Genomic DNA, 20,042 nt, shown 5'->3' on the forward strand with positions numbered 1-20,042 from the left:
GTGAGAGGGGCTGGGAGGGTCAGGACGAGGATGCGTTCTGCAAGTTGAGCAGCAGCAGGAGTGGAGGAAGAATGAGATGGGGGGGGGGCGGGGAGGCAGCTGGAGCAATGCCCCCAGGGGCCAGAGGAGGGACCAGTGCACATCCTCCCCTCCCCTTGGCCTGCCAACTCCTGCTCATCCCTAGAGGGTCACTGTGAAGGTCACTTTCTCAGGGAAGTGTTCCTGACCCCTCCAACGAGGTCAGTACCCCTTATGGCCTTTCACAGCACATGATGCTTCTGCTCCCAGTGCCTGAAAACTCTGATGTTGTGGAAGCCCCGTGAGGGCAGGGGCTGGCTGGCACGCTGCTCGGTATACTTTAATGTTCAGTGGATGTCAGGATGAATGGTCCAAGAACAGAACTGAAGCAAATCTGGAGACATGTGTCTGTTTTGTGCTGCCGTTTGATATAATCACGTTGCAATGATCGGGACTGTGCAGTCACTGGCTGTTACAAATATTTGGATTTAGAAGAGCTCAGTTGTTTGTTCCTGTTTGGGACTCTGTAGCCTAGCTAATGCACAGACCAGAGCCATGTGACCGGACACATCCTTCTACTGACGCTGTCCACTACAAGCCCAACACATTCCATACTATGTCTAGTAATTCATTCATTTAACAGGCTGAAAGCCTGCTCAGTGCCATGCTAGGGAAACAAAGTTGAGTCAGACGTAGTACCTGCCCTCATGGACCTCAGGTCCAGAAGAGGAGACTATTTAGCAGTGTGGCAGATCACACCTGTAACAGGAGCTTCAGGGGAAGGCTCAGGATGAGGCGATATGACAGTCAGAGGATTGCAAGACAGACTGTGCCTCCTCTTTCCCACTTCAAGCTTCCCTGAAGGTGGTTCTCAGGCTCCAGGAGTGGCAGGACCGGGACCCTGACATCCATATGTCCAGGTCCTCCTTTTCCTCTCTACCTTGCTGGGCCTGCTGTCTCTTGTCACTTCCAGAATGGCTCCCCTGCCCCCTGACTCCAGAAGAATAGAATGTGGTCTCCCAAAACTGTATTTGGGAAATGTTCCACCTGGCAAGAAGGCTAGGACCCTGATGGCACTGGTTACTGGCAGGAATCGAACTGTCACTGATTCTCCCCTCTGTTTACTTTCAGGGTTTCATAGAATCCATTCACAAAGAATAACCACCACATTGCAAGGACCATGAGGCCACTGTGTATCACGTGCTGGTGGCTGGGACTGCTGGCCACCCTGGGAGTTGCTGCAGGCCCCGAGGATGGTTTTGAGGGCACAGAGGAGGGCTCACAGAGAGAGTTCATTTACCTCAACAGGTACAAGCGGGCGGGCGAATCCCAGGACAAGTGCACCTACACCTTCATCGTTCCCCAGCAGCGGGTCACAGGCGCCATCTGCGTCAACTCCAAGGAGCCAGAGGTGCTCCTGGAGAACCGCGTGCACAAGCAGGAGCTGGAGCTGCTCAACAGCGAGTTGCTCAAGCAGAAGCGGCAGATTGAGACCCTGCAGCAGCTGGTGGAGGTAGACGGCGGCATCGTGAGCGAGGTGAAGCTGCTGCGCAAGGAAAGCCGCAACATGAACTCACGTGTCACGCAGCTCTACATGCAGCTCCTGCATGAGATCATCCGCAAGCGGGACAACGCACTGGAGCTCTCCCAGCTGGAGAACAGGATCCTGAACCAGACGGCTGACATGCTGCAGCTGGCCAGCAAGTATAAGGACCTGGAGCACAAGTACCAGCACCTGGCCACACTGGCCCACAACCAGTCAGAGGTCATTGCTCAGCTTGAGGAGCACTGCCAGAGGGTGCCCGTAGCCAGGCCTGTACCCCAGCCGCCTCCTGCCACCCCACCCCGGGTCTACCAGCCACCCACCTACAACCGTATCATCAACCAGATCTCTACCAACGAGATCCAGAGTGACCAGAACCTGAAGGTGCTGCCACCACCTCTGCCCACCATGCCTGCCCTCACCAGCCTTCCATCCTCCACTGACAAGCCATCAGGTAAGTCTTTCTGGGATCCCATCCCACGTGGGCCTCAGAGCCCGGTACCAGGCTTCCCTTGGCTGTGACCACAAGTGGGGGAAGAGGCACAGCCAGTTGAGATCAGACCAAAGACTTGCACAATTCTCTGGCAATCCCTTGAGCAGGCCACTGGAGCCAGTGGGGTAAGGGGAACTACATTGCTTTGATGGATGTCTAAAGGTAGAACCGGGAAATGGGGCAGACACCCCCTGGCTTCTGAGAGAAGAGAAGGGAGGCTCATACTCCCCAGGCTCTGTAGGAGATGCTCTATGTTGGCAGCTGGGATGTCTTTCCTGCAGGCTTAGGGATAGGCAGGGCCCAGAGCTGGCACTTTCTAAATGTCATCCCAGAACAGCAGGCCAAGAGAAAGAGCACCATTACAGTAAAGGTAGGTTAACACACTGCAAGGGCTGGGGATTGGGAAGGTGCGCTTCTCAAATCCCCGAGTTTCCTACAGTCTGCTGGTGCCTGGGATTTTCAATGAGGCTTCCATATACTTTTAAATAAACATTTCACCCCAAAATACGGTAATTCTCAGAACACTGTGATGGAGGAGAAATGGGGTCCCTGGTAGGTTTGGGAAATTTAACTAAGACATGGGCGCTGGATGCCTTCAAGCGCATTACCTGATATGTCTTGCAGGTCCTTGGGAGCACTCCTATTAAGTACCTTGCCCACAGGCTGAGGAGGGCAGGCTGCATTTGAGTTCAGACCTCTTCACTTTAACTCTTAAGCTGACTCTTCTGTGTGAAAGGACTCTGAGAATCCTCAGTCTGGGTGGAGTGGGCCAAAAACCCCTCCTGCCAGAGCTTGGCCTCTCATTTACCCAGGAGGCAGCAGCACTCCCAGTGGGCCGCCGTGAGAGGCAGAGTCATCTCCACAAGAGCTAACCACATATCTGCTCCATGGCAGTACTTTGGGTACTGCTTTGTTGTATAAGCAGGGAAGTGTTTTTATTGAAAATACCCTATTTCATATTTTTAAAAGTAATCACCAGAACTGGGAAGAGCATTCTCTTCATATATCTGAGGAGCTGAACCTGCATGCCCGAGGATGGCCAGTGGGCAGGACAGAGCTTGCTGTTTGCAGGTCAGTAGGGATAGAGGGCAGCTAGGCACAGGGCAGAGCATCTGTCATAACATCTCGTAGGACAGACTGGACTGGGCATGGGGGTTAAGAACAGGTGCCTTGCAGAGAACTGACCTGGTTTAGAATCCTGCTTCCTCCACTGACTAGTTCTAGGACAAGTCACTTTGTCCCTCTCAACCTCAGCTGCCTCACCTAAAGCTTCTGATAGATTCTATTTTAATCTATCCTCAAATGACAGTTCTATAAAATCAAACACTGTAAAACCTGTGTTTATTTTTCCGTTTGTTCTCTTTCTCTGTGGTGCTGGGGATTGATCCCAAGGCCTTGCGCATGCTAGGCAAGTGCTCTACCACTGATCTGCACCTCCAGCCAAAAACTGCTGAGTGTCTTCATCTTAAAACCAGGAGACTAAAACAAACAATCCCTCTTGAACTCTGGCATTCCAAGGCTGATGACTGATCTATCTGCACACATGCCTGTTTTACATCAGAAGCTCCAAAAGAGAGGGTAGGGTGTGTTAATAGGTCTTTACCTAGAAGGTGAAATGTGCCATTTGGGCACCAAGTGAAGCTCAGCTGAATGTGGTCATAAACCTGACATGAGTGACTACCCAGAAGGTCTCCACTTTTCTAAACATCTCTAGTTTCTAGTTCAACAATTTTGGACATTCCTAGGCTTGAACTAAGCTGGTAGATTCAGAGTGAAAGAATACAGATCTGAGTTTGCATCCAGGCTCCACCCCTTGTTAGCTGTCTGCTCATGAGAAAGTTATTTAACTCCTCTGAGCCTCAGATTTCTCTCTGTAAAATGTGACAAGTGCCGTAACCACTGGGTCACGTGGTGGACACTCAGCACAGCCAGCAGGGAATGCTGTGCTCCTGCAGTGCTGCCACAATGCTGAGTCTGGCTTCCTGCTCTTCATGGCACTAGGCTCGGGGAACCAGTTAGAAATGTTGTCCCTGCTCACAGGAACTCAGTCTGTGGAGGTGGCAGGTGCATGACTGCATCTGGGATCTATCCAGTGCTCATCATTTCTATTCCCTAAAAGCAGCACTTCAGTTATAACAAAGGATTTCTCTGGGAGGGAACATCTGGTGAGGCAAAAATTTCCAGATCATTGTGAGAATTTATGGGGCCAGCATAACAGAGAACTTAAAAGCAGTGATGCAGTGAGTCAACTCCAGCTGGGGGAACTGACCCCGGAGTGCTAAGAGCCCCTCAAACGGGGAGTACGAGGCACTGGGGACACAAAGGTAGCATGACTGAGTGTGCCCTGAGGAGAGGGGAAGACTGCACAGAGATGGGACCTCTGTGCTGCATTTTGAAGGATTTGTAAGAGTTCAAGAGGCAGACCTGGGAGCTGGGAAACCAAGTTACTGGTAGGTCCCTGAGAGAGATGGGTCTGTGCAAAGACCCAGGGACACGGCCCTGCTCCCGGCCTCCCAAAGGATCCCAACCTCCTGCTGCTTCATATTCCAGCATGATCTGAAGTACAGGTAAGGGAGGCTATGGGCTGCTATGGATCCAAGGCTCCTACCCTCACTGCACCCTTTCTGTCCCACTTGAAGAAGTACCTGGTGTGGGACGGCATGACAGTGTGATCTCATCCCATTATGGAGATGGCTGAGGGCACATTTATTTATTTATTTAAGCAAAGCCTCCCCAAATGTTGGTGCACGATCCTTAGTAGCAAATTTTTTGTGGCCCATCTTACCACTGAGCTCCCACACAAGCAGACACCAAACTGTGAGGGGGAAGCAGAGGGTTTCCTTCTACCGCGCATTTGCCTAGCCAATCGGCAGAGGGCTCTTATCTGAGCTTGGGCAGGTTCTAGTCCCTGAAGACAAAACCCTCTCTGTGCTCTCTCCCGACAGAGCCTTTATTCCCAGCGACATGACTCAGCCAGAAACACCTTTGCAATTAGACACCTTTGAACCCAGGCCTCTGCAGCCTCCAGAGCTTTCACCCAGCAACCCCAGAGCCACTGCTCTTTACCCCATTGTTTGGGGCACTGAGCCCACAGCACGCCCTTCTCTAGGGGACTGAGGCAGCCCTGGCTCCTTATCTGAAGCTGCATTCACTGGCCTGTTCCTGGCCACAGTGAGATAGTAGCAGGCTGGCACCAGGCCAGGGGGCCTGCTGAGAGCCAGGGTGAAAAGCCCGAGCAGCTTCTGGCTTCCCTGGCTCCTAACCTGGACTCTGTCCTGTCTCCCTCAGGGTTGGCCAGACCCACCTGGGGCATTTGGTTGGGATGAAACTTGTGATGAGGCCTGGAGACCTCTCCCTATGCTCCTACTGCTGCTGTTAAAGGAGAGAGCTGCAGGGATCATTCCCTAACAAGCAAAAGAAAGGGGAGGGTGGACTCTGGACTGACCCCAGAGGCTGACAGGGAAGGACAGTTAGTGCTGCCACAGTACAGTGAGTCCCTGTTGGAAACGAATTTTTTAAAACTAGCAGGAGTGGGCACTTTTGCCATTTTTCTCTCCTGAGACAGAGGACACAGCAGCTCAGTTGGTTTCTCAGTGGATAAAGGAGGAGCTATAAAATTATAAAGTAGCAGAACCGTCAGGGTCCCTCGGATTCCCCAGCATCACCTTCCTATCACAGAACTTGTCCATGTAGAGCTGAGATCGGTCCCTGACTTGTAACTTCCAGGACACTGAGGTTCAGAGAGGTCAAGAAACTTAGTCAAGATGACACAGATAGTAAATAGCTCAGCAAAGCTCAAACCAGGTCTGTCCTAATGACTCTGGGACTCTGAGAAGCTGGAGGGGCACCAATGTGAAAATTGCTCTACAACACTTGCCCTGGCCCAGCCACCGGGGACCTACCTGACCTTCTGTCACTGTTTCATGGTACTGGGTTCCAGAGCAGCCCCTTGAAAAACAGCTCTCAAAAGAGCTAGTGGATGTGTTGTTGGAACACTCACGGTGCTGACAGCCCAGAAGCTGCACAGTGAGACCACTGGGACCACCCCTCCCTCAGCCCACAGAAACAGGGGAGTGCAGCCATGGAAAGAGCCACACAGCCCTGGCTCCTGGGAAATGAGCCAGTGGAGGCTGCAGACCAATCTCATTTAACTATCAAATCTGGACACACCTGAGGGGTTCATTCTGTTCCACATTTCAGTGGATATCTGTCTTTCAATGTAGAGCCAAGCTTGAAGTCCTGGCATCTTTAAATCTTAGTTCTCCAAGAATAGAATCAGTCACTGTAGTCTTTCCTCCAGATCACACTGCTTCACAGACAGCACAGGGCACATGTGGAGATCATCCCTCTCTCATCACAGGCATCTAGGGATGGGGGGACTTGGACAACTTGAACAAGAGTGTTTCGAGAGTTCACGCAACTTAGCTAAGATGACACAGCTAGCAAGTGGCGCTACCAAGGCTCAAAGCTAGGCAGATTTCTTCCCCTGTATTTTATCTCCACTCACCCTTTATGGTAGGAAATATGTCCATTACGTCATGGTTCCTTAGCATGTTGGAATGTTTTGTAACAGAGAAGGAGGTATACGGCACAGTGGCTTCCATTCTTTCTAGAAGTCAAGCAAGCATCAGTCCAGAGGGAAGTGGTGCTGGCCCTGTAGGCAGATAGGTCAGCTTCGCAGCCTGAGCTCCCTGGCCTGACTACCACAGTGAGCTGGAGAGGCCTGGAGTGCAGCGCTGATGTCAAGTAGGGGTGACTGTGGCTATACTTGATTTGAATTTAGCCTTCAAGGTTGCAGAGGCCGAGGGGAAAGCCTCACAGGTCTCCTGTCTTGAGCCTGTGCTGTTCCCACTGTACTCCCCTCTCACCAGCCCCTAGCAAGCTGTGCACCTCTACCCCCAGTGAGACCTCCATAACCCCTCCCCGTCTAACCTCTTTTCTTCTTTGTTTTAAATCCCTATTTCTCTTCCTGCCCACCTGTACCACTGGAAACCTAAAGAAGAGGGGTTTTAAGTGTCTGGAAGATGTTGCTTTTTCTAAAGTGTTTTATTAAACATAATAAGATTCCCAGTTCATTGCAAACTACATAATGCAGTGATGCTTCAAAGTGCGTTCATTCTTTGCTAGCTTCTTGCTCAACAAAAGCCACAGGAGGAAGAGGGTTCCAGAGCCATCCTCCTCCTCCCTCCCCACTCCTCTGGTGGCTTGGGAGAACTGATCACAAAGAGCTTTTGAGTGTGATGGAAAGCTATTCCTCCAGGCCTCAGGCTGTTTTCCAAGGATGACATTGGGCTAAACGCTGTGGTATTTGCAGCCACAGGAGATAAACTATCAACTTGTTACTGTTAGAAGCATGGGGATTTGGCATCTCATGACTTGGAAATCCTAACAGTTTGGCATTTGGCAAAATGGAAGTAATCTAGAAAATCCTGGAGATCGGGCATCTGTGGCCAGCTTGCTACTCACACTGATGGGTTGTCGTGGCAAGCTTACATAGCAGACTGTATCATAACCCTGAGAGGCCGCCAACATGTTTTTTTTTTAAAGACAAAGAAAGCAGAATTAAGTTAGCATCACATTTCTGAGTGTCTAAAATATCACTGGTTGAATTTGTTGACACCAATGGCTAGGTTACTATCATGAAAGTAATGATGTGCACCTTCAGTGACTTCTGCCCACATCAACGAGGTCTGCAGTCACAGGAACCTACCTGTGGGATGCTGGAGATGGTCTCTCCCCAGTCCCCATATGGCTGCCTCAGCCTCAGCCTTCCCTGGAATGAATCTGGAGAAGAGTAGTTGACACTAAGCTGAAGATACTTGCTTAGTATCTCAAGATCAGCTGATGAAGTAGTTGTAGGTTACCCTTTTTGTGTGTGTTTGGTGCTGGGGATTAGAACCCAGGGTCTTGTGCAAGTGAGGCAGGCACTCTACCAACTGAGCTATATCCCCAGCCTCCACCCCTCTCTTTTTAAGTGAATAAATGAATTTCACTTAATAGATTTTTTTAAAAAATACAATAATTTAAGTTAAAATTTCTATACATGCAGAGAACAAGTTTGTAAGAAGAGAATTTTAGTTTAAATGACAAATATATTTAAATCATTTTTCCCTAAATATTAAAATTAAGTATCTTAGTACGGTATTTCTAGAGTAATTTCTAAAAGAACAGAAAGGGTGACCATCTGGCCCCAGATACCATGCGCCAACTTCCCGCTACAGACAGTCCAGTCTCCCCCACAGAACAGAAGTCCTTTGCCAGGGTTTGGTTGGGATGCTGATGATCAGCTGCTATGGGGCCCATTTCCAGATGGTTCTCAAGCTGGAAAGGACAGAAGGAGGGTGAGGAAGAGACTGTGGATTGGGCTGGTGAGAAGATGCAGCCCGGAAAGATGGATGAGGGCTCCCTGACCTGACCAAGTGTCCACCCCAGAAAAGCCCACAGCCTAATGGGGAGACAGGAGTCCCCTTCCCCCAAGGCTAACACAGTGTGGTAATCGCAGCATAGTACACAGGAGTAACCTGGGCCTGGAAGGCAGACCTGAGCTCCAATTCCAGACCCTGCACTTCTCAGGCCCAGGCATGTGACCTCCTCACTGCAGGGCCTCAGGAGGATAGAACAAAACATGGGATGCCTAGCAGGTGAAGGCTCGCCACATATGGTAGTCATCATCTCTACTAAATTCCTAAACATAAAGCACTTTGGGCATCCAAGCAGGATTCAGTATCTCCTGTGGGGATGGGAAAGGGTTCCTGGAGGAGGTAATGAGGGTAGCAGGGCCTTGCAGATATGCTCACAGAGTCTCTGCCAGCAACTGTCAGGAGTTTATGGAGACCAGGCTTGGTGCTGGGCAAGTGCCCTATTTTGTGAAAGAGAAAAAGGACATAATGCCCAATTATATACCAAGTGGCTTGTGGTTGAGCCCCAGTAAAATGACAGAACAGAGTATGAAGAGGGGTTTTAAGTGTCTGGAAGATGAAAAGGTGATGGATAAAGTCAATCTTGGTTCTTTAAGAAGTCAAGGAAGCTGGTCGCCTTCCTTGGAAAAGGTTAACAGGTTGGCCAACCACAGGACTGTGGAGCACTGTCTAGCATCTGTGGGTTGGTTGCAATTCTGGGTCTGATAAGTCCTCCCAAGATGTTCCCGCTTTGAACTGAGAGCCCTGGTCATCCTCAAAGTGTCCTAGGGGTGGGGCGGGGGGCTCTGTGCACCACCCATAGCCACATCCAGTCTTGGGCACCTGTAACGGCATCCCTTAGGGAGCCCCAGGGCTCCCCTCTCACCAGTCCCCAGCAAGCTGTGCACCTCTACCCCCAGTGAGACCTCCATAGCCCCTCCTGGTCTAACCTCTTTTCTTCTTTGTTTTAAGTCCCTGTTTCTCTTCCTGCCCACCTGTACCACCAGAAACCTAAGAGTGGGCACATGCTTCTTAGTGTCCTTTGGAAAGCAATATTGTGACGCCTGTTTATCTTGAGGTCAAACCAATACAAACAGAACCCCCTTAAACCCTTCATGGGCCCTAAGAGCTCTTGGAAGGCCCCAGACTATATCAAGTGCATTGAAGCCACACCCACCAGGCCATCTCACATATCTAATATAATTTTTACTGTAACAATCTTGAAAGTATTTGAATAATTTTGCTTTTGAAATTATTTGGCTAAGAGTAACTCAATTAATTTATGGCTAACTCTGATTTCTCAGCAAACAGCAGGCATGTTCAGGAATTCTTGGGAAGTGAGAAAAAATTTAACCTACAAATTGTTTTCAAAAGTAATAACATTTTTATGAAAGTTAAACTTTACAATTAATGAACTTGACAAGATGTTACACTTCGTAGAAATTTAATTATATACTAATAAATTTCAATTTTGTAGTTTTCTTTTCATATTTGACAGCCAATAAGTATTTTTTAAGGCCTCAAACATTTTCATAAACTCCTGAAAAGGCACTGTGCCCACCACCTGAGGACTAAAGCAGCCTCAAGAGCGGGCAGAGCACTTGGACCCTTTCCCTGGAATGACTGGAAATGGCATTCATGATGTAAATGCTGAGGCTCTATAAGAACTAGAGGCCTTTGGCATAAGCTATTCCTGTATTCAGGTAATTGTTTTGGACTCTGGTTCTGTAAAAGTTAGTGGCTGACACAGAACATATACGGTCATCATCAAACTATTATTCCACCAAGCTTCTGGATAAATGAGTCTCGAGCAACTACAGATAGACTGGTCATCACAGACCCTGCCCAGTGCCTGTCCTGCCCTGGTAGAACTCTCAGGAATTCTGCTCCTGGCTAGGGGTGGGGGGGGACTCACACCTAACAGCCCATGTGCCCTGGCACTCAGGATGGATAAATGTGAACAGGAAACTCCAGATCCAATTTTAACAACTAGTCACTTCGGTTAGGAATATGTTTCCGGGAACAGAAAAATGACTTTTTGGAGAAAGGCCATCAGTAAGAATAATTGAAAACCCACATACAGTTCTCATGCAAAAGCAGGTGACTTGGTGATATCACAGAAGCCTCTCCCCAGGGGTTTAGGGACTAATGCATTCATGGGAGCAGTTCCCCATGATGTCAGCACAGGCTCCAGGGTCCTCTACATGACCAAAGGTGGTTGGGTTCTTAGGTTTGGGGCTGGGCTTAGGAAATGAAAGTCAGTCAACTGCTGGCCAGCCCAGCTCATGACCCAGAGGGCCTCTGCCCCTCTTGCTGCTCCTCAGGGGGAGCTGCAGTAGCTCTGCTCATATATTCATGGTGTGGGGAGCCCTCATTGAAAGCTGCTGCAGTTTGTGAACCCATTTCAATGCTGGGGCCTAGGTGGGTGAGCTGGCCTGACACAGGTCCAGCCCAGACCACAGAAAGCAAAGAGAAGAGGAAGTTACACGATGGCCTGGCCTGGCTTCTGGCTCTAACTTGCCTTTACCAGAAAGGCCCTGACTGGAGGCGGTGAACACTGCATTGGCCATCAGTGAAGTCTGGTTTCCTGGGCGGCTGGTGTCTTGATGCCTCTATCCAGAACACCAAAGGAGGGGAATCAAAGAGGGGCTTGGCAGTTACCAGGGCTGACACTAGGGTTCGAGAGCCCAACACCTGCATCTCTGCAGGAGGGATGTGCCAGCATTCCTTCTCTCCTCCTGGCATCAGGTCCTGTGTCCTTCCTGTGCCCTTGCCACCCCTCTAGGGAACCACACTGGCTCGGCTCAGCCATGGCGGCTGCATGGCTCTTCACATGGAACATTCCAACTGTGGTGTAAATGTGGTCTTTATAGAGGTGAGGTTGGGGCACGTACACCGCTCTGGGCCTAGGTGCTGCCGATTTAGTATTGGCCTGGTTCTCTGGACAGAGCCGCCCTCTCAGAAGGGGAGCCAAGTCAAATAGTGCCTGGGCGCTCGCACTGTTTTGGAGGGAGGGTTTCACCCACTGCACGTCAAAAATTTAGCTTCCTTGACAAAAAAAGATTTCCATTCTTTATTTCAATACATCTTTGTGGCCTTTTCCGCTGAAACTCTGACTTTTAAACTATGCCTGTGAAAAATATCTATTAGCAAATAGCTTTATATTTAGTCTTGGAAATTCAAAATATACAGTGATGTTTGTTTGTGTTTGTGTGTATATGTGTGTGAAGTGGGTGGGGAGGGAGAGGGAGAGACAGCAGAGACAGAGGAAAGAGTATGAACAACTTCCACCATGTCAGCTTTCACCTATAACAGGAGGAAAGAGACTGTGCTGAGCACCGGCTCAGGATGGCCTCTTGGCTGCTCCACGTTGGTGAGACCCTTAGGATAGCCAGTGCTCCTTCCCCATTTTACAAGAGAACTTGAAGCTCAGTGAGGAAACTGCCCAAGTCATATTGTGAGTAGGTGAAGCCACCAAGATCTGAGCCAGTGGCTCGTGACTCCAAGTTGGGAGTCCCTTCTTCAGCGCCACACTTGCTCAACCATGGGCCTCCCCTAGCCCCCCGGGGCATTATGTGTAACAACCTGCATATTGGCCTTATGTTATTTATGTTACAGTTGCAGAATTCTGGACACACTGCATATGACAGGTGTGCCACTGCATCACTCCCCTGCTGCAGCTGTAGGTTGCCCATCAAATCAGGAGGCTTGGGCTTGGCTATTTTAATGCAGCCATTATTTCATTGCTGCCAGTTTTTCAATGCAACCTATTTTTTGAACAAATTTTCCCTCATTGTTTGCATTTTTTACATTTGCCACAGTGTCTCTAATGTAAGGAAAGGAATGCATATGGATGTGTGAGATTTGGTGGAGGTCTACGAAGGAGAACTGTTTGGGGCTTCAGTTTTTATTTTATTGCTTCTTTTCAGTTATTTATAACATTAGGATTCATTTTAACATAATTATAAAAGCATGGAATATAATTTGCTTTATTTCAGTTCCTGGTACTCCCCCCACCTCTGGCCGCTGTTCCCTTGCCTTTGCTCTACTGATCTTTCTGCTATATTATAGTGTGTGTGTGTGTTTTTTTAATTGGCATCTGTGGATGTATGTGATGGTGAGAACTACAGTGGTATATTCATGCATGTGCACAGGGGGCACAGTTCTTGTTGAAAGCCAACAGGCCTGAGTATCAAAGAACAGGCTGCAGGGATATACGAGAGTCTTATCTAACATCATGAAATGCAAAATGCTTCCTGATTATACCTGCCCCATGACTCTAGAAGGACATAAATTAGAAAATTACTAGATTTGCCTAAAAAAACAAAAGATAAAACTTCTCCATCATAAGATACTTAAAATAGTTGAAAACTGTGCAAAGGATATTAAGAAGTCAATAGGAAAAAAAAAAAAAAAAGCAGACTTTTTAAAAAGGAGTTTAACACCTTGCCAAAGAAGAACTGTTTTTATTATTATTTTTTTGACCTGGGATGACTACCAGGTTAAAAAAATAAAATTTTTAAAAAAGTAGTCCTCAGGACAGAGATTGCAGCCTGGGCCCCCAACCCTCAAATTCACTCTGGTTGGGGGAAAACAAGAGTGCTTTGGAGTCAGGACTCTGGACCACCCAGACCATCTGAAGACAAAGACTCACCCTGCACCTTACTGGCTTTGTCACCTGGGGGTCCCTTAATGTCTCAGGGGCTCTGCTTTCTTCATCTGTAAAATGAGGAGCCTGCTGCCACCTCACTGGAGTGTGGGTAGAGGGAACACCCAGACAGGGCTTGCCCTGAGCCCAGTACATGTGTTATCTATTGTTATTATTCATTGTTATTACTACTACTGCAGACAAGACTCTTTTAGAGCTCACGGTCATAACCTAGGGCTTGAGGGTCCATTTTCCTTCTGTTCTGAAACTATACAAAATTATGTGAGTCTGTGCATTTTTCTAGAGAGTGTAGAACTTTCCCCAAATTCCTAAAGGGACTGGAGACCCCAAAACATTTTAAAATACTTTCTTTTTAAAAGGAACCCTTTGTAGGAATGCCAAAGGTAAAGCTGAAGCCATGAAGGAACATAGGCTTGGGCCACAGGACTCACCTGCTACCTCTCACTGGCCTCCAAAGGCTCCCTACGTGGTAACCCCTTCAAGGACAGCCTCTCTACCGCATGAGAGCCCACGAGCCCAGTGGCTCTGCAGGAGAGGCCTGTGGCTTGGTTAAGTGATGTTATTTTGCAGGCCCTGGGGATCTTCCATCTCCAGTATGAGCATCAACCGCCCCTCCTGCATGGCTGACCTGGCGAGGAGCTGGGCGGCCTCCCACGCCCACTGGCGCTCTGCTCCAGCTGTTAGGGACAGACTCCTATTCTCTGCCTTGGTCCCTGGAGCATGGACCAAACACAACCAAAACCTTTTTCTCCTTCCTGAATGTTCTTCCTGGAGGTCTGGCCTCCCTTCCTCAGGATGGATATTGAAGAGGGCCAAGGGCAGGAAGGGAGGACACAGCCACTGGTGCCATGCCTTGTGCTGGGGTGGGATGCATGGGAGCCGGCCCCGGGCCTCATATGGGAGAAGGCTTGGTAAATGGGTGAGAAGCACCCTCAAGGAGGAGGCCTGCAGTGACTGTCAGCACCCAGGCCGCCCTAGGTGCCCAGAGCAAGGCGGCTCTAAGATGGGTTCTCTGGAAGAGCCCGCTGAGATGTCCGACAAGGACAATCCCAAACCTCACCCATCTGACCATCCATCATGTGTGGGCTAGCTAAGCCAAGCATCAGCCAGGACTGAAGCTGAGAAGTTGGGGCTTCACAGGCAAAGCTGAGTGTGCCCCGACCCCAAGGAGGGGGAAAGACAGGATTCCTCAGGAAGTGGAGTGAGAGGAGGCAGGCAAGGCCAGCTCCTCCTCACATCTGCCAAAGCAGCCATGCTCTCCTGGGCTTCTGCAGCCCTGTGGGGGCTGGGCCACAGTTAATAGCAGTTGAATAAACATACATACTAATAGAGCAAGATGAAATTTTCTAAGCACTTTTGATCTTAACCATTCTCAGTCTGAGAAGTATTTTAAAGAACCTGAACCAATGTGTGGTGATTTTACGTATTTTGAACTATGTGGCTGAAAGACCTGGAAGACCTCCTAATGTTCCATGAGATGAATAAGGAGGACCCAGCTTGTCTGGACCTTAGTGACTCAAGTCAGTACCTTCTTGCTGAAGTGACCAACCTTAGAACAAAGGAAACTGCTAGGGGAGGCTGGACCTCAGGGTGGAGGGGCTGAAAGACCTAAGCTATTCAGAGGCCTAGAACCCTTCTGGCCTCAGTTTCTGAGGAGAGCCATAGATTGAGGTGTGTCCCAGACATTGTCCCTTCGGTGATCTCAGAATGCATGGGCTCTGAGCATCTGGTCACAGTGAGCTTCCTTCAGGAAACACAGATTGAGCTGAAAGGGAACCCGGTACCACCAAAAGATGCTTGGAGACTGGTGTATGATTCCCTGCATCATTCAGATGTCTCTGGCTATTTGGCCAAACTCTGGGCTAATCTGGGCCCTGTAATCCTTCAGAAGTTCTTACTAGAAGCTGCAGTGGTGTCATGGAGCGCTGTCACTGGAAGGGCAGATGTGGAACCTGGCTGAGGTGTGCCAGCGCTCAGAAGTGCAGTTAGGTGAAGCCCAGGCTGGCTAGTGAAGCAGAGCAGGAAGCTGCCTGGTGCTGGCAGGCGGTGCCACATCCAGCAGCATACGCCTCTTCACCAACAGAACTAACTTTTTAAAAAGTCACTCCAGGAACTTCCACACAAATGTGTGGTGATTTTACGTATTTTGAACTATGTGGCTGAAAGACCTGGAAGACCTCCTAATGTTCCATGAGATGAATAAGGAGGACCCCAGCTTGTCTGGACCTTAGTGACTCAAGTCAGTACCTTCTTGCTGAAGTGACCAACCTTAGAACAAAGGAAACAAATAATCTCTGAAATCCTGACAACCCTGAAGGATGTAAATATGATGTCCATTCTACAAATAAAGGAAGTCAAGGGTGGGGAGAAGTGAGGAAGCGTGCTGGGAGGTCACAGTAGGAACCAGTGAGGGCAGAAGATGGGCTTGAAGTCCTTACTTTTATACCACATTATTACTCAAATGTGCAAGACAAAAACCAGTTCCCTCAAATTACAGGCCTGTGGCTTCCTGTTGGAGCCCTGCCAGAGGCTGTGCCTATCTAGGGTACATCTGGGGCTGTGGCCTTGTGGCAGGCAGTATGTGACATGTGCACGTCTGTGTCCCTAGGCCCATGGAGAGACTGCCTGCAGGCCCTGGAAGATGGCCATGACACCAGCTCCATCTACCTGGTAAAGCCTGAGAATACCAACCGCCTCATGCAGGTGTGGTGTGACCAGAGACATGACCCCGGGGGCTGGACTGTCATCCAGAGGCGCCTGGATGGCTCCGTCAACTTCTTCAGGAACTGGGAGACATACAAGGTGAGATCCAGTGGGGCCTGTTTGCACTGCCCACAGGTGACTGGCCCACCCCAAGGCAATCAGAATGAGGACAGGGCCATTTTTGCAAACACCAGGGCGGTAAGGACAGGCTCCTTACTCTGCCTACTGCTAGCATCTGTCACAGGACAGCAGTTAAGAGTTTGGACCACCAAAACCCCACAGGGCAGAGGGACTGCTTGCTCCAGCCTGGGTGTGGGCAGACTCTTGCTTCCAGCTGGGGTTTCCATGGGTATGACTTATTCTTGGTGCCCAGAAGGGGCAAGGCCTGAGGCTTTCAGCCCTGGGAGATCCCAAAGGGCTCCTGGAGAGAATTCTGCTACTACTGGAGTCCTAACTGTAGGGCCCATCTCAATTTGTAGGGCACTGCAGTGCTCATCATTGTAGAAAGCAAGGCTGCACCCCACTCTCCTTCTTCTGGTACTGAGGACAGCCTAAATGGCTCAGGCCATGGGAGTACCCACAGGGATCTTGTACATGACCTGGTGACATAGGTGACAAGGGAGAGTTCCTTGCTCACAGCTACCTAGCTGTGACATGCAAAGCAGTGACTGCAGCTTAGCCCTCTGAAACCAAAGCCATGACTCCCTTGGCCATAATGCCTCTACATGTGGCTCTGCCACACCCCCTTCTTGGGTCTCTCTCTGTCTTGGCTCCCTGGACCACCTCCTGGCCAGCCTATATTTCTGCTTTTCCTCCATATCCCAGCTTGGAGGCTCCTGGAGTCTCTCCTCCACACTTCCTCCTCTCCTGTGGAGGTGGCAGAGCAGTGCCCAGGACTGTGTCCTTCCTGCTCGTCCTGGCTGGACCATCTAGGGAGGATAATGATAGCACCTTGCTCTTAGGGTCGGTATGAGGGTTATTAAAGTATCCTGGTGAAGTTCTTGTGACAGTGCACACATGCTGTAAGTGCTCACCAAACCCTAGAAATGGTTACTGCCAATGAACCCATCTGCTTACGAGGCTTTGGTGGCCAACATGCAGCTGATGACCCTAAAACTACCTGTCAAAAACAACTGTAAGGTCAGCTAAAGATGGCGGTGGCGGGATGAGCCAAGTAAAGTTTGTAGATTAAGCCCCCCCCCCCCCATGTTAAAGGAAGAACAGGCGAGGCATTGGCTGTTGGGAGGAGAGCAACAGGGTCAAAACGGAAAACCATAAACCACATGATATTATCAAGAAAAACTCAATTTTTGATGTCATAGCCAGAAAAATTGAACAACTACCAGAAGCAGAAAGGAATCTACTTGAACATGGATCTACAAATATTGAACTTACTGCTGCTCTCTGGGGCCTAACGGCAGTCTTTTTCGGTGCATCTTGCATGTAACACAGGCCCGAATAGCTGCTGGCTTACCAATGGCAGTGCTCCCATTTTGACAGAGAATGCATCTTTCAAAGGTTTTGTAAGCATAGCTTTGGGTACAGGTGATTTGAACTGTGAAATCTGTACTGTGATACGAGGTGGACCGGTTGATTTTGTTTTAGGAGGTCTATACCCTTTTTTCTTAGATATACCTGTAACTGGTGGCCTAGCAGCCAGGTACAATCAGCCCTGCTGCCAGAGAAAGGAAACACCTTCACTTACTGGACTAGAATTTCTAAGCTTATCTTCTCAAAAATGTTATTTCCCATTTTACTTCAGACTATGTTTATAGCATACTTTGGGTCTAGACAATATAAAGTACTTATAAAAGCCCTTCAGTTATCTGAGCCTGGCCTAGAAATTCACTGATTTTTAAACAAATGTATATACAAAAATAAAATTTTAAAGATAAAAAAAAATGCTAAAAACTAGTAGGTTTTCAATCTCGAAGGGAGCCCGGGTGGATGCGACATGTCCCTCACAGCTCACACCTGTCTGGTGTGCTAGGGCTTATGTGTTACACGCACCCACAGCAGGGAGGTGAGGACTCTGTCCACGAATGCCGGCCACATGCCTACTGTGTGCCAGGTTCTCAACTGACCACATTGTCTGTGATCCTGCAGCAGCATGTGGGGAAGGCAATAGCATCCTCAAGTGAAGGTGAGGAACCCAGGACTCCCATGATACCTGGCCCAGAGGGGGCATGGTCTGCTCTCCACATGACCCCTCTCCACATGTCTGATGCACAACTGAGGTTCAGAAAGGTGAAGTGACTCTCAAGTCACACAGCCACCATGTAGAGGAGCCAGGATTGGAGCCCAGGCCTGTCTCTGGCTCCAATTGTTTCCTGGGCTGCTCTACCCAGGCTGAGGGTCTGGCCGCTGGAGAGGACACTATAAGCTCCAAACTCATGCTCTCCCTTATCTTCCCCAGCAAGGGTTTGGGAACATTGATGGAGAGTACTGGCTGGGCCTGGAGAACATTTACTGGCTGACAAACCAAGGCAACTACAAACTGCTGGTGACCATGGAGGACTGGTCCGGCCGCAAGGTCTTTGCAGAATATGCCAGCTTCCGCCTGGAGCCAGAGAGCGAGTATTATAAGCTGCGGCTGGGGCGCTACCATGGCAATGCGGGTGACTCCTTCACCTGGCACAATGGCAAGCAGTTCACCACCCTGGACAGAGATCATGATGTCTACACAGGTAGGAAAAGTGGAGTCAAACCCAGGAGCAGGGCAGGGAAAAGAAGTCAACCAAAGCCAGAGGCCACAACCAAAGCCAGAGGCCACAACCCAAGGGCTTGGGAACAAGGAGTCTCTAACCCTGTTCCCACCTCCTGAATATCCCTTCCTCTACCAACTGCCCTCAGATTCCCTCTGCAAAGCTAGGTTACAGTGGCACTTAACAAAAGGGAAAAGCGAAGAGATGGACACTCCCATGCCAGGCTGTCCCCTCCTCACCTGTCTGAGGCAGACACGCCCTGGGTTCCAATGCTGTCCCTACCTCCTCAGCACACTGCACAATCTCCCTGGGCCTTGGTTTCCACATCTATAAGTAAGGACAATACCTACCTTGCAGGGCAGGGAGAAGGTTAGAGAGAAGGTACCTGATAGGACTCTATCAGGTACCTGCACACAGCAGGGGCTTGAGCTAGCATTGATGCTAGCGGGCTCTTGGCCATTACTGTGTCTAGCATGTAATGTTAATGCAATGCGGAGAGGAAACCAGATAGGAGACATGAAGTGATTTGTTCAAGGTCATGTGCCTCAAACCCAGGTCTTTATTAAGTTTTAATTAGATAAAAAAAAACAAGGGAGGGGGCTGGGGTTGTGGCTCAGTGGTAAAGCGTTGCCTTGTACATGTGAAGGAGGCACTGGGTTCGATCCTCAGCACCACATATAAATAAATCAAGGTACTGTTATAAAAACAAAACAAAACAAGGGAGAACACAGGAAATAATAAGATACGCAGATACAGTCCTGCCATGAGTGCTGACATCACACTTCCCCACAGTTGATGCCTCCCAAGGCCCCAAACTCAATCTGTAGGTTGGTGACCCCTGTAGCTAGCACCACCTCTGGGCTGAGGCCAAGTCTGCTTTCCTGGGTGAGCCTGGCTCCTCCTGCCTGGTCTTCCTTTCAGTCCTGGTCTGAAAGCAAGTCCTCCCACCTTTGAGTAGCAGCCTCTGGGGACTGTCCCAAGAATGGCCTGTGCTTTAGGCATGCCCTAATACCTATGCACTGTGGTGAAGGAGCTTCACTCCAGGACCCCAGGCAGCCACGCTCTAGCAGACAGGTGTCCTGACATTGGGGAACAGGAGAGATGCGACCCACCTGTCCTCGCACTACACTGGTACTGTACTGACCCTGGTAGAGAAGCAGGCCCTTGCTGTGCCAAGGCTTCCGAAAGAGCAGGGCAGGAGGATGACCCTCAGCACTGGGACAGGGTCTGCTGTAGACTTCTTTGGGGTGACATTGGAGAGCAGTGAGAACTATGTGAGGGCTCTTTACCCTTGGGATATGTGAGGCCAGAGCAGAAGGGGCACCCTGGTGGATGGGAAGCAGACCATGGTGTGCCACGGGTCTCCTTACTCCCCAAATGTAGCACTGCCATTTGGTCCTTGTAGCCTTGAGCTGAGGCCCCAGAACAGCTCTGGGAAATCTGGGGTGCCGGGGCTGATGCTCTCCTCCAGCTTTCTGCCTCAGGCTGCTGTGACCGTCTCATTCTGTCCCAA

At 49.6% G+C, this 20,042-nt stretch overlaps 2 protein-coding genes across 17 annotated transcripts in view; one reads left to right on the forward strand and one right to left on the reverse strand.

Moving 5' to 3' along the window:
* Ralgps1 (Ral GEF with PH domain and SH3 binding motif 1) overlaps positions 1–20,042 on the reverse strand; it is a 258,635-nt gene that overhangs the window by 91,025 nt on the left and 147,568 nt on the right. The window lies entirely within an intron of this gene.
* Positions 1–20,042, forward strand: part of Angptl2 (angiopoietin like 2) — a 35,056-nt gene that overhangs the window by 12,600 nt on the left and 2,414 nt on the right. Inside the window, exons 2-4 of the mRNA XM_015497574.1 lie at positions 1,150–2,015; positions 15,730–15,923; positions 18,241–18,511. Coding sequence (XP_015353060.1) covers positions 1,199–2,015; positions 15,730–15,923; positions 18,241–18,511 — 1,282 coding nt within the window. The 5' untranslated portion in view covers positions 1,150–1,198. The remainder of the gene's footprint in view (positions 1–1,149; positions 2,016–15,729; positions 15,924–18,240; positions 18,512–20,042) is intronic.

This window comes from Marmota marmota, unplaced genomic scaffold, assembly GCF_001458135.2.
Source record: "Marmota marmota marmota unplaced genomic scaffold, marMar, whole genome shotgun sequence".
NCBI classification, from domain to species: domain Eukaryota; kingdom Metazoa; phylum Chordata; class Mammalia; order Rodentia; family Sciuridae; genus Marmota; species Marmota marmota.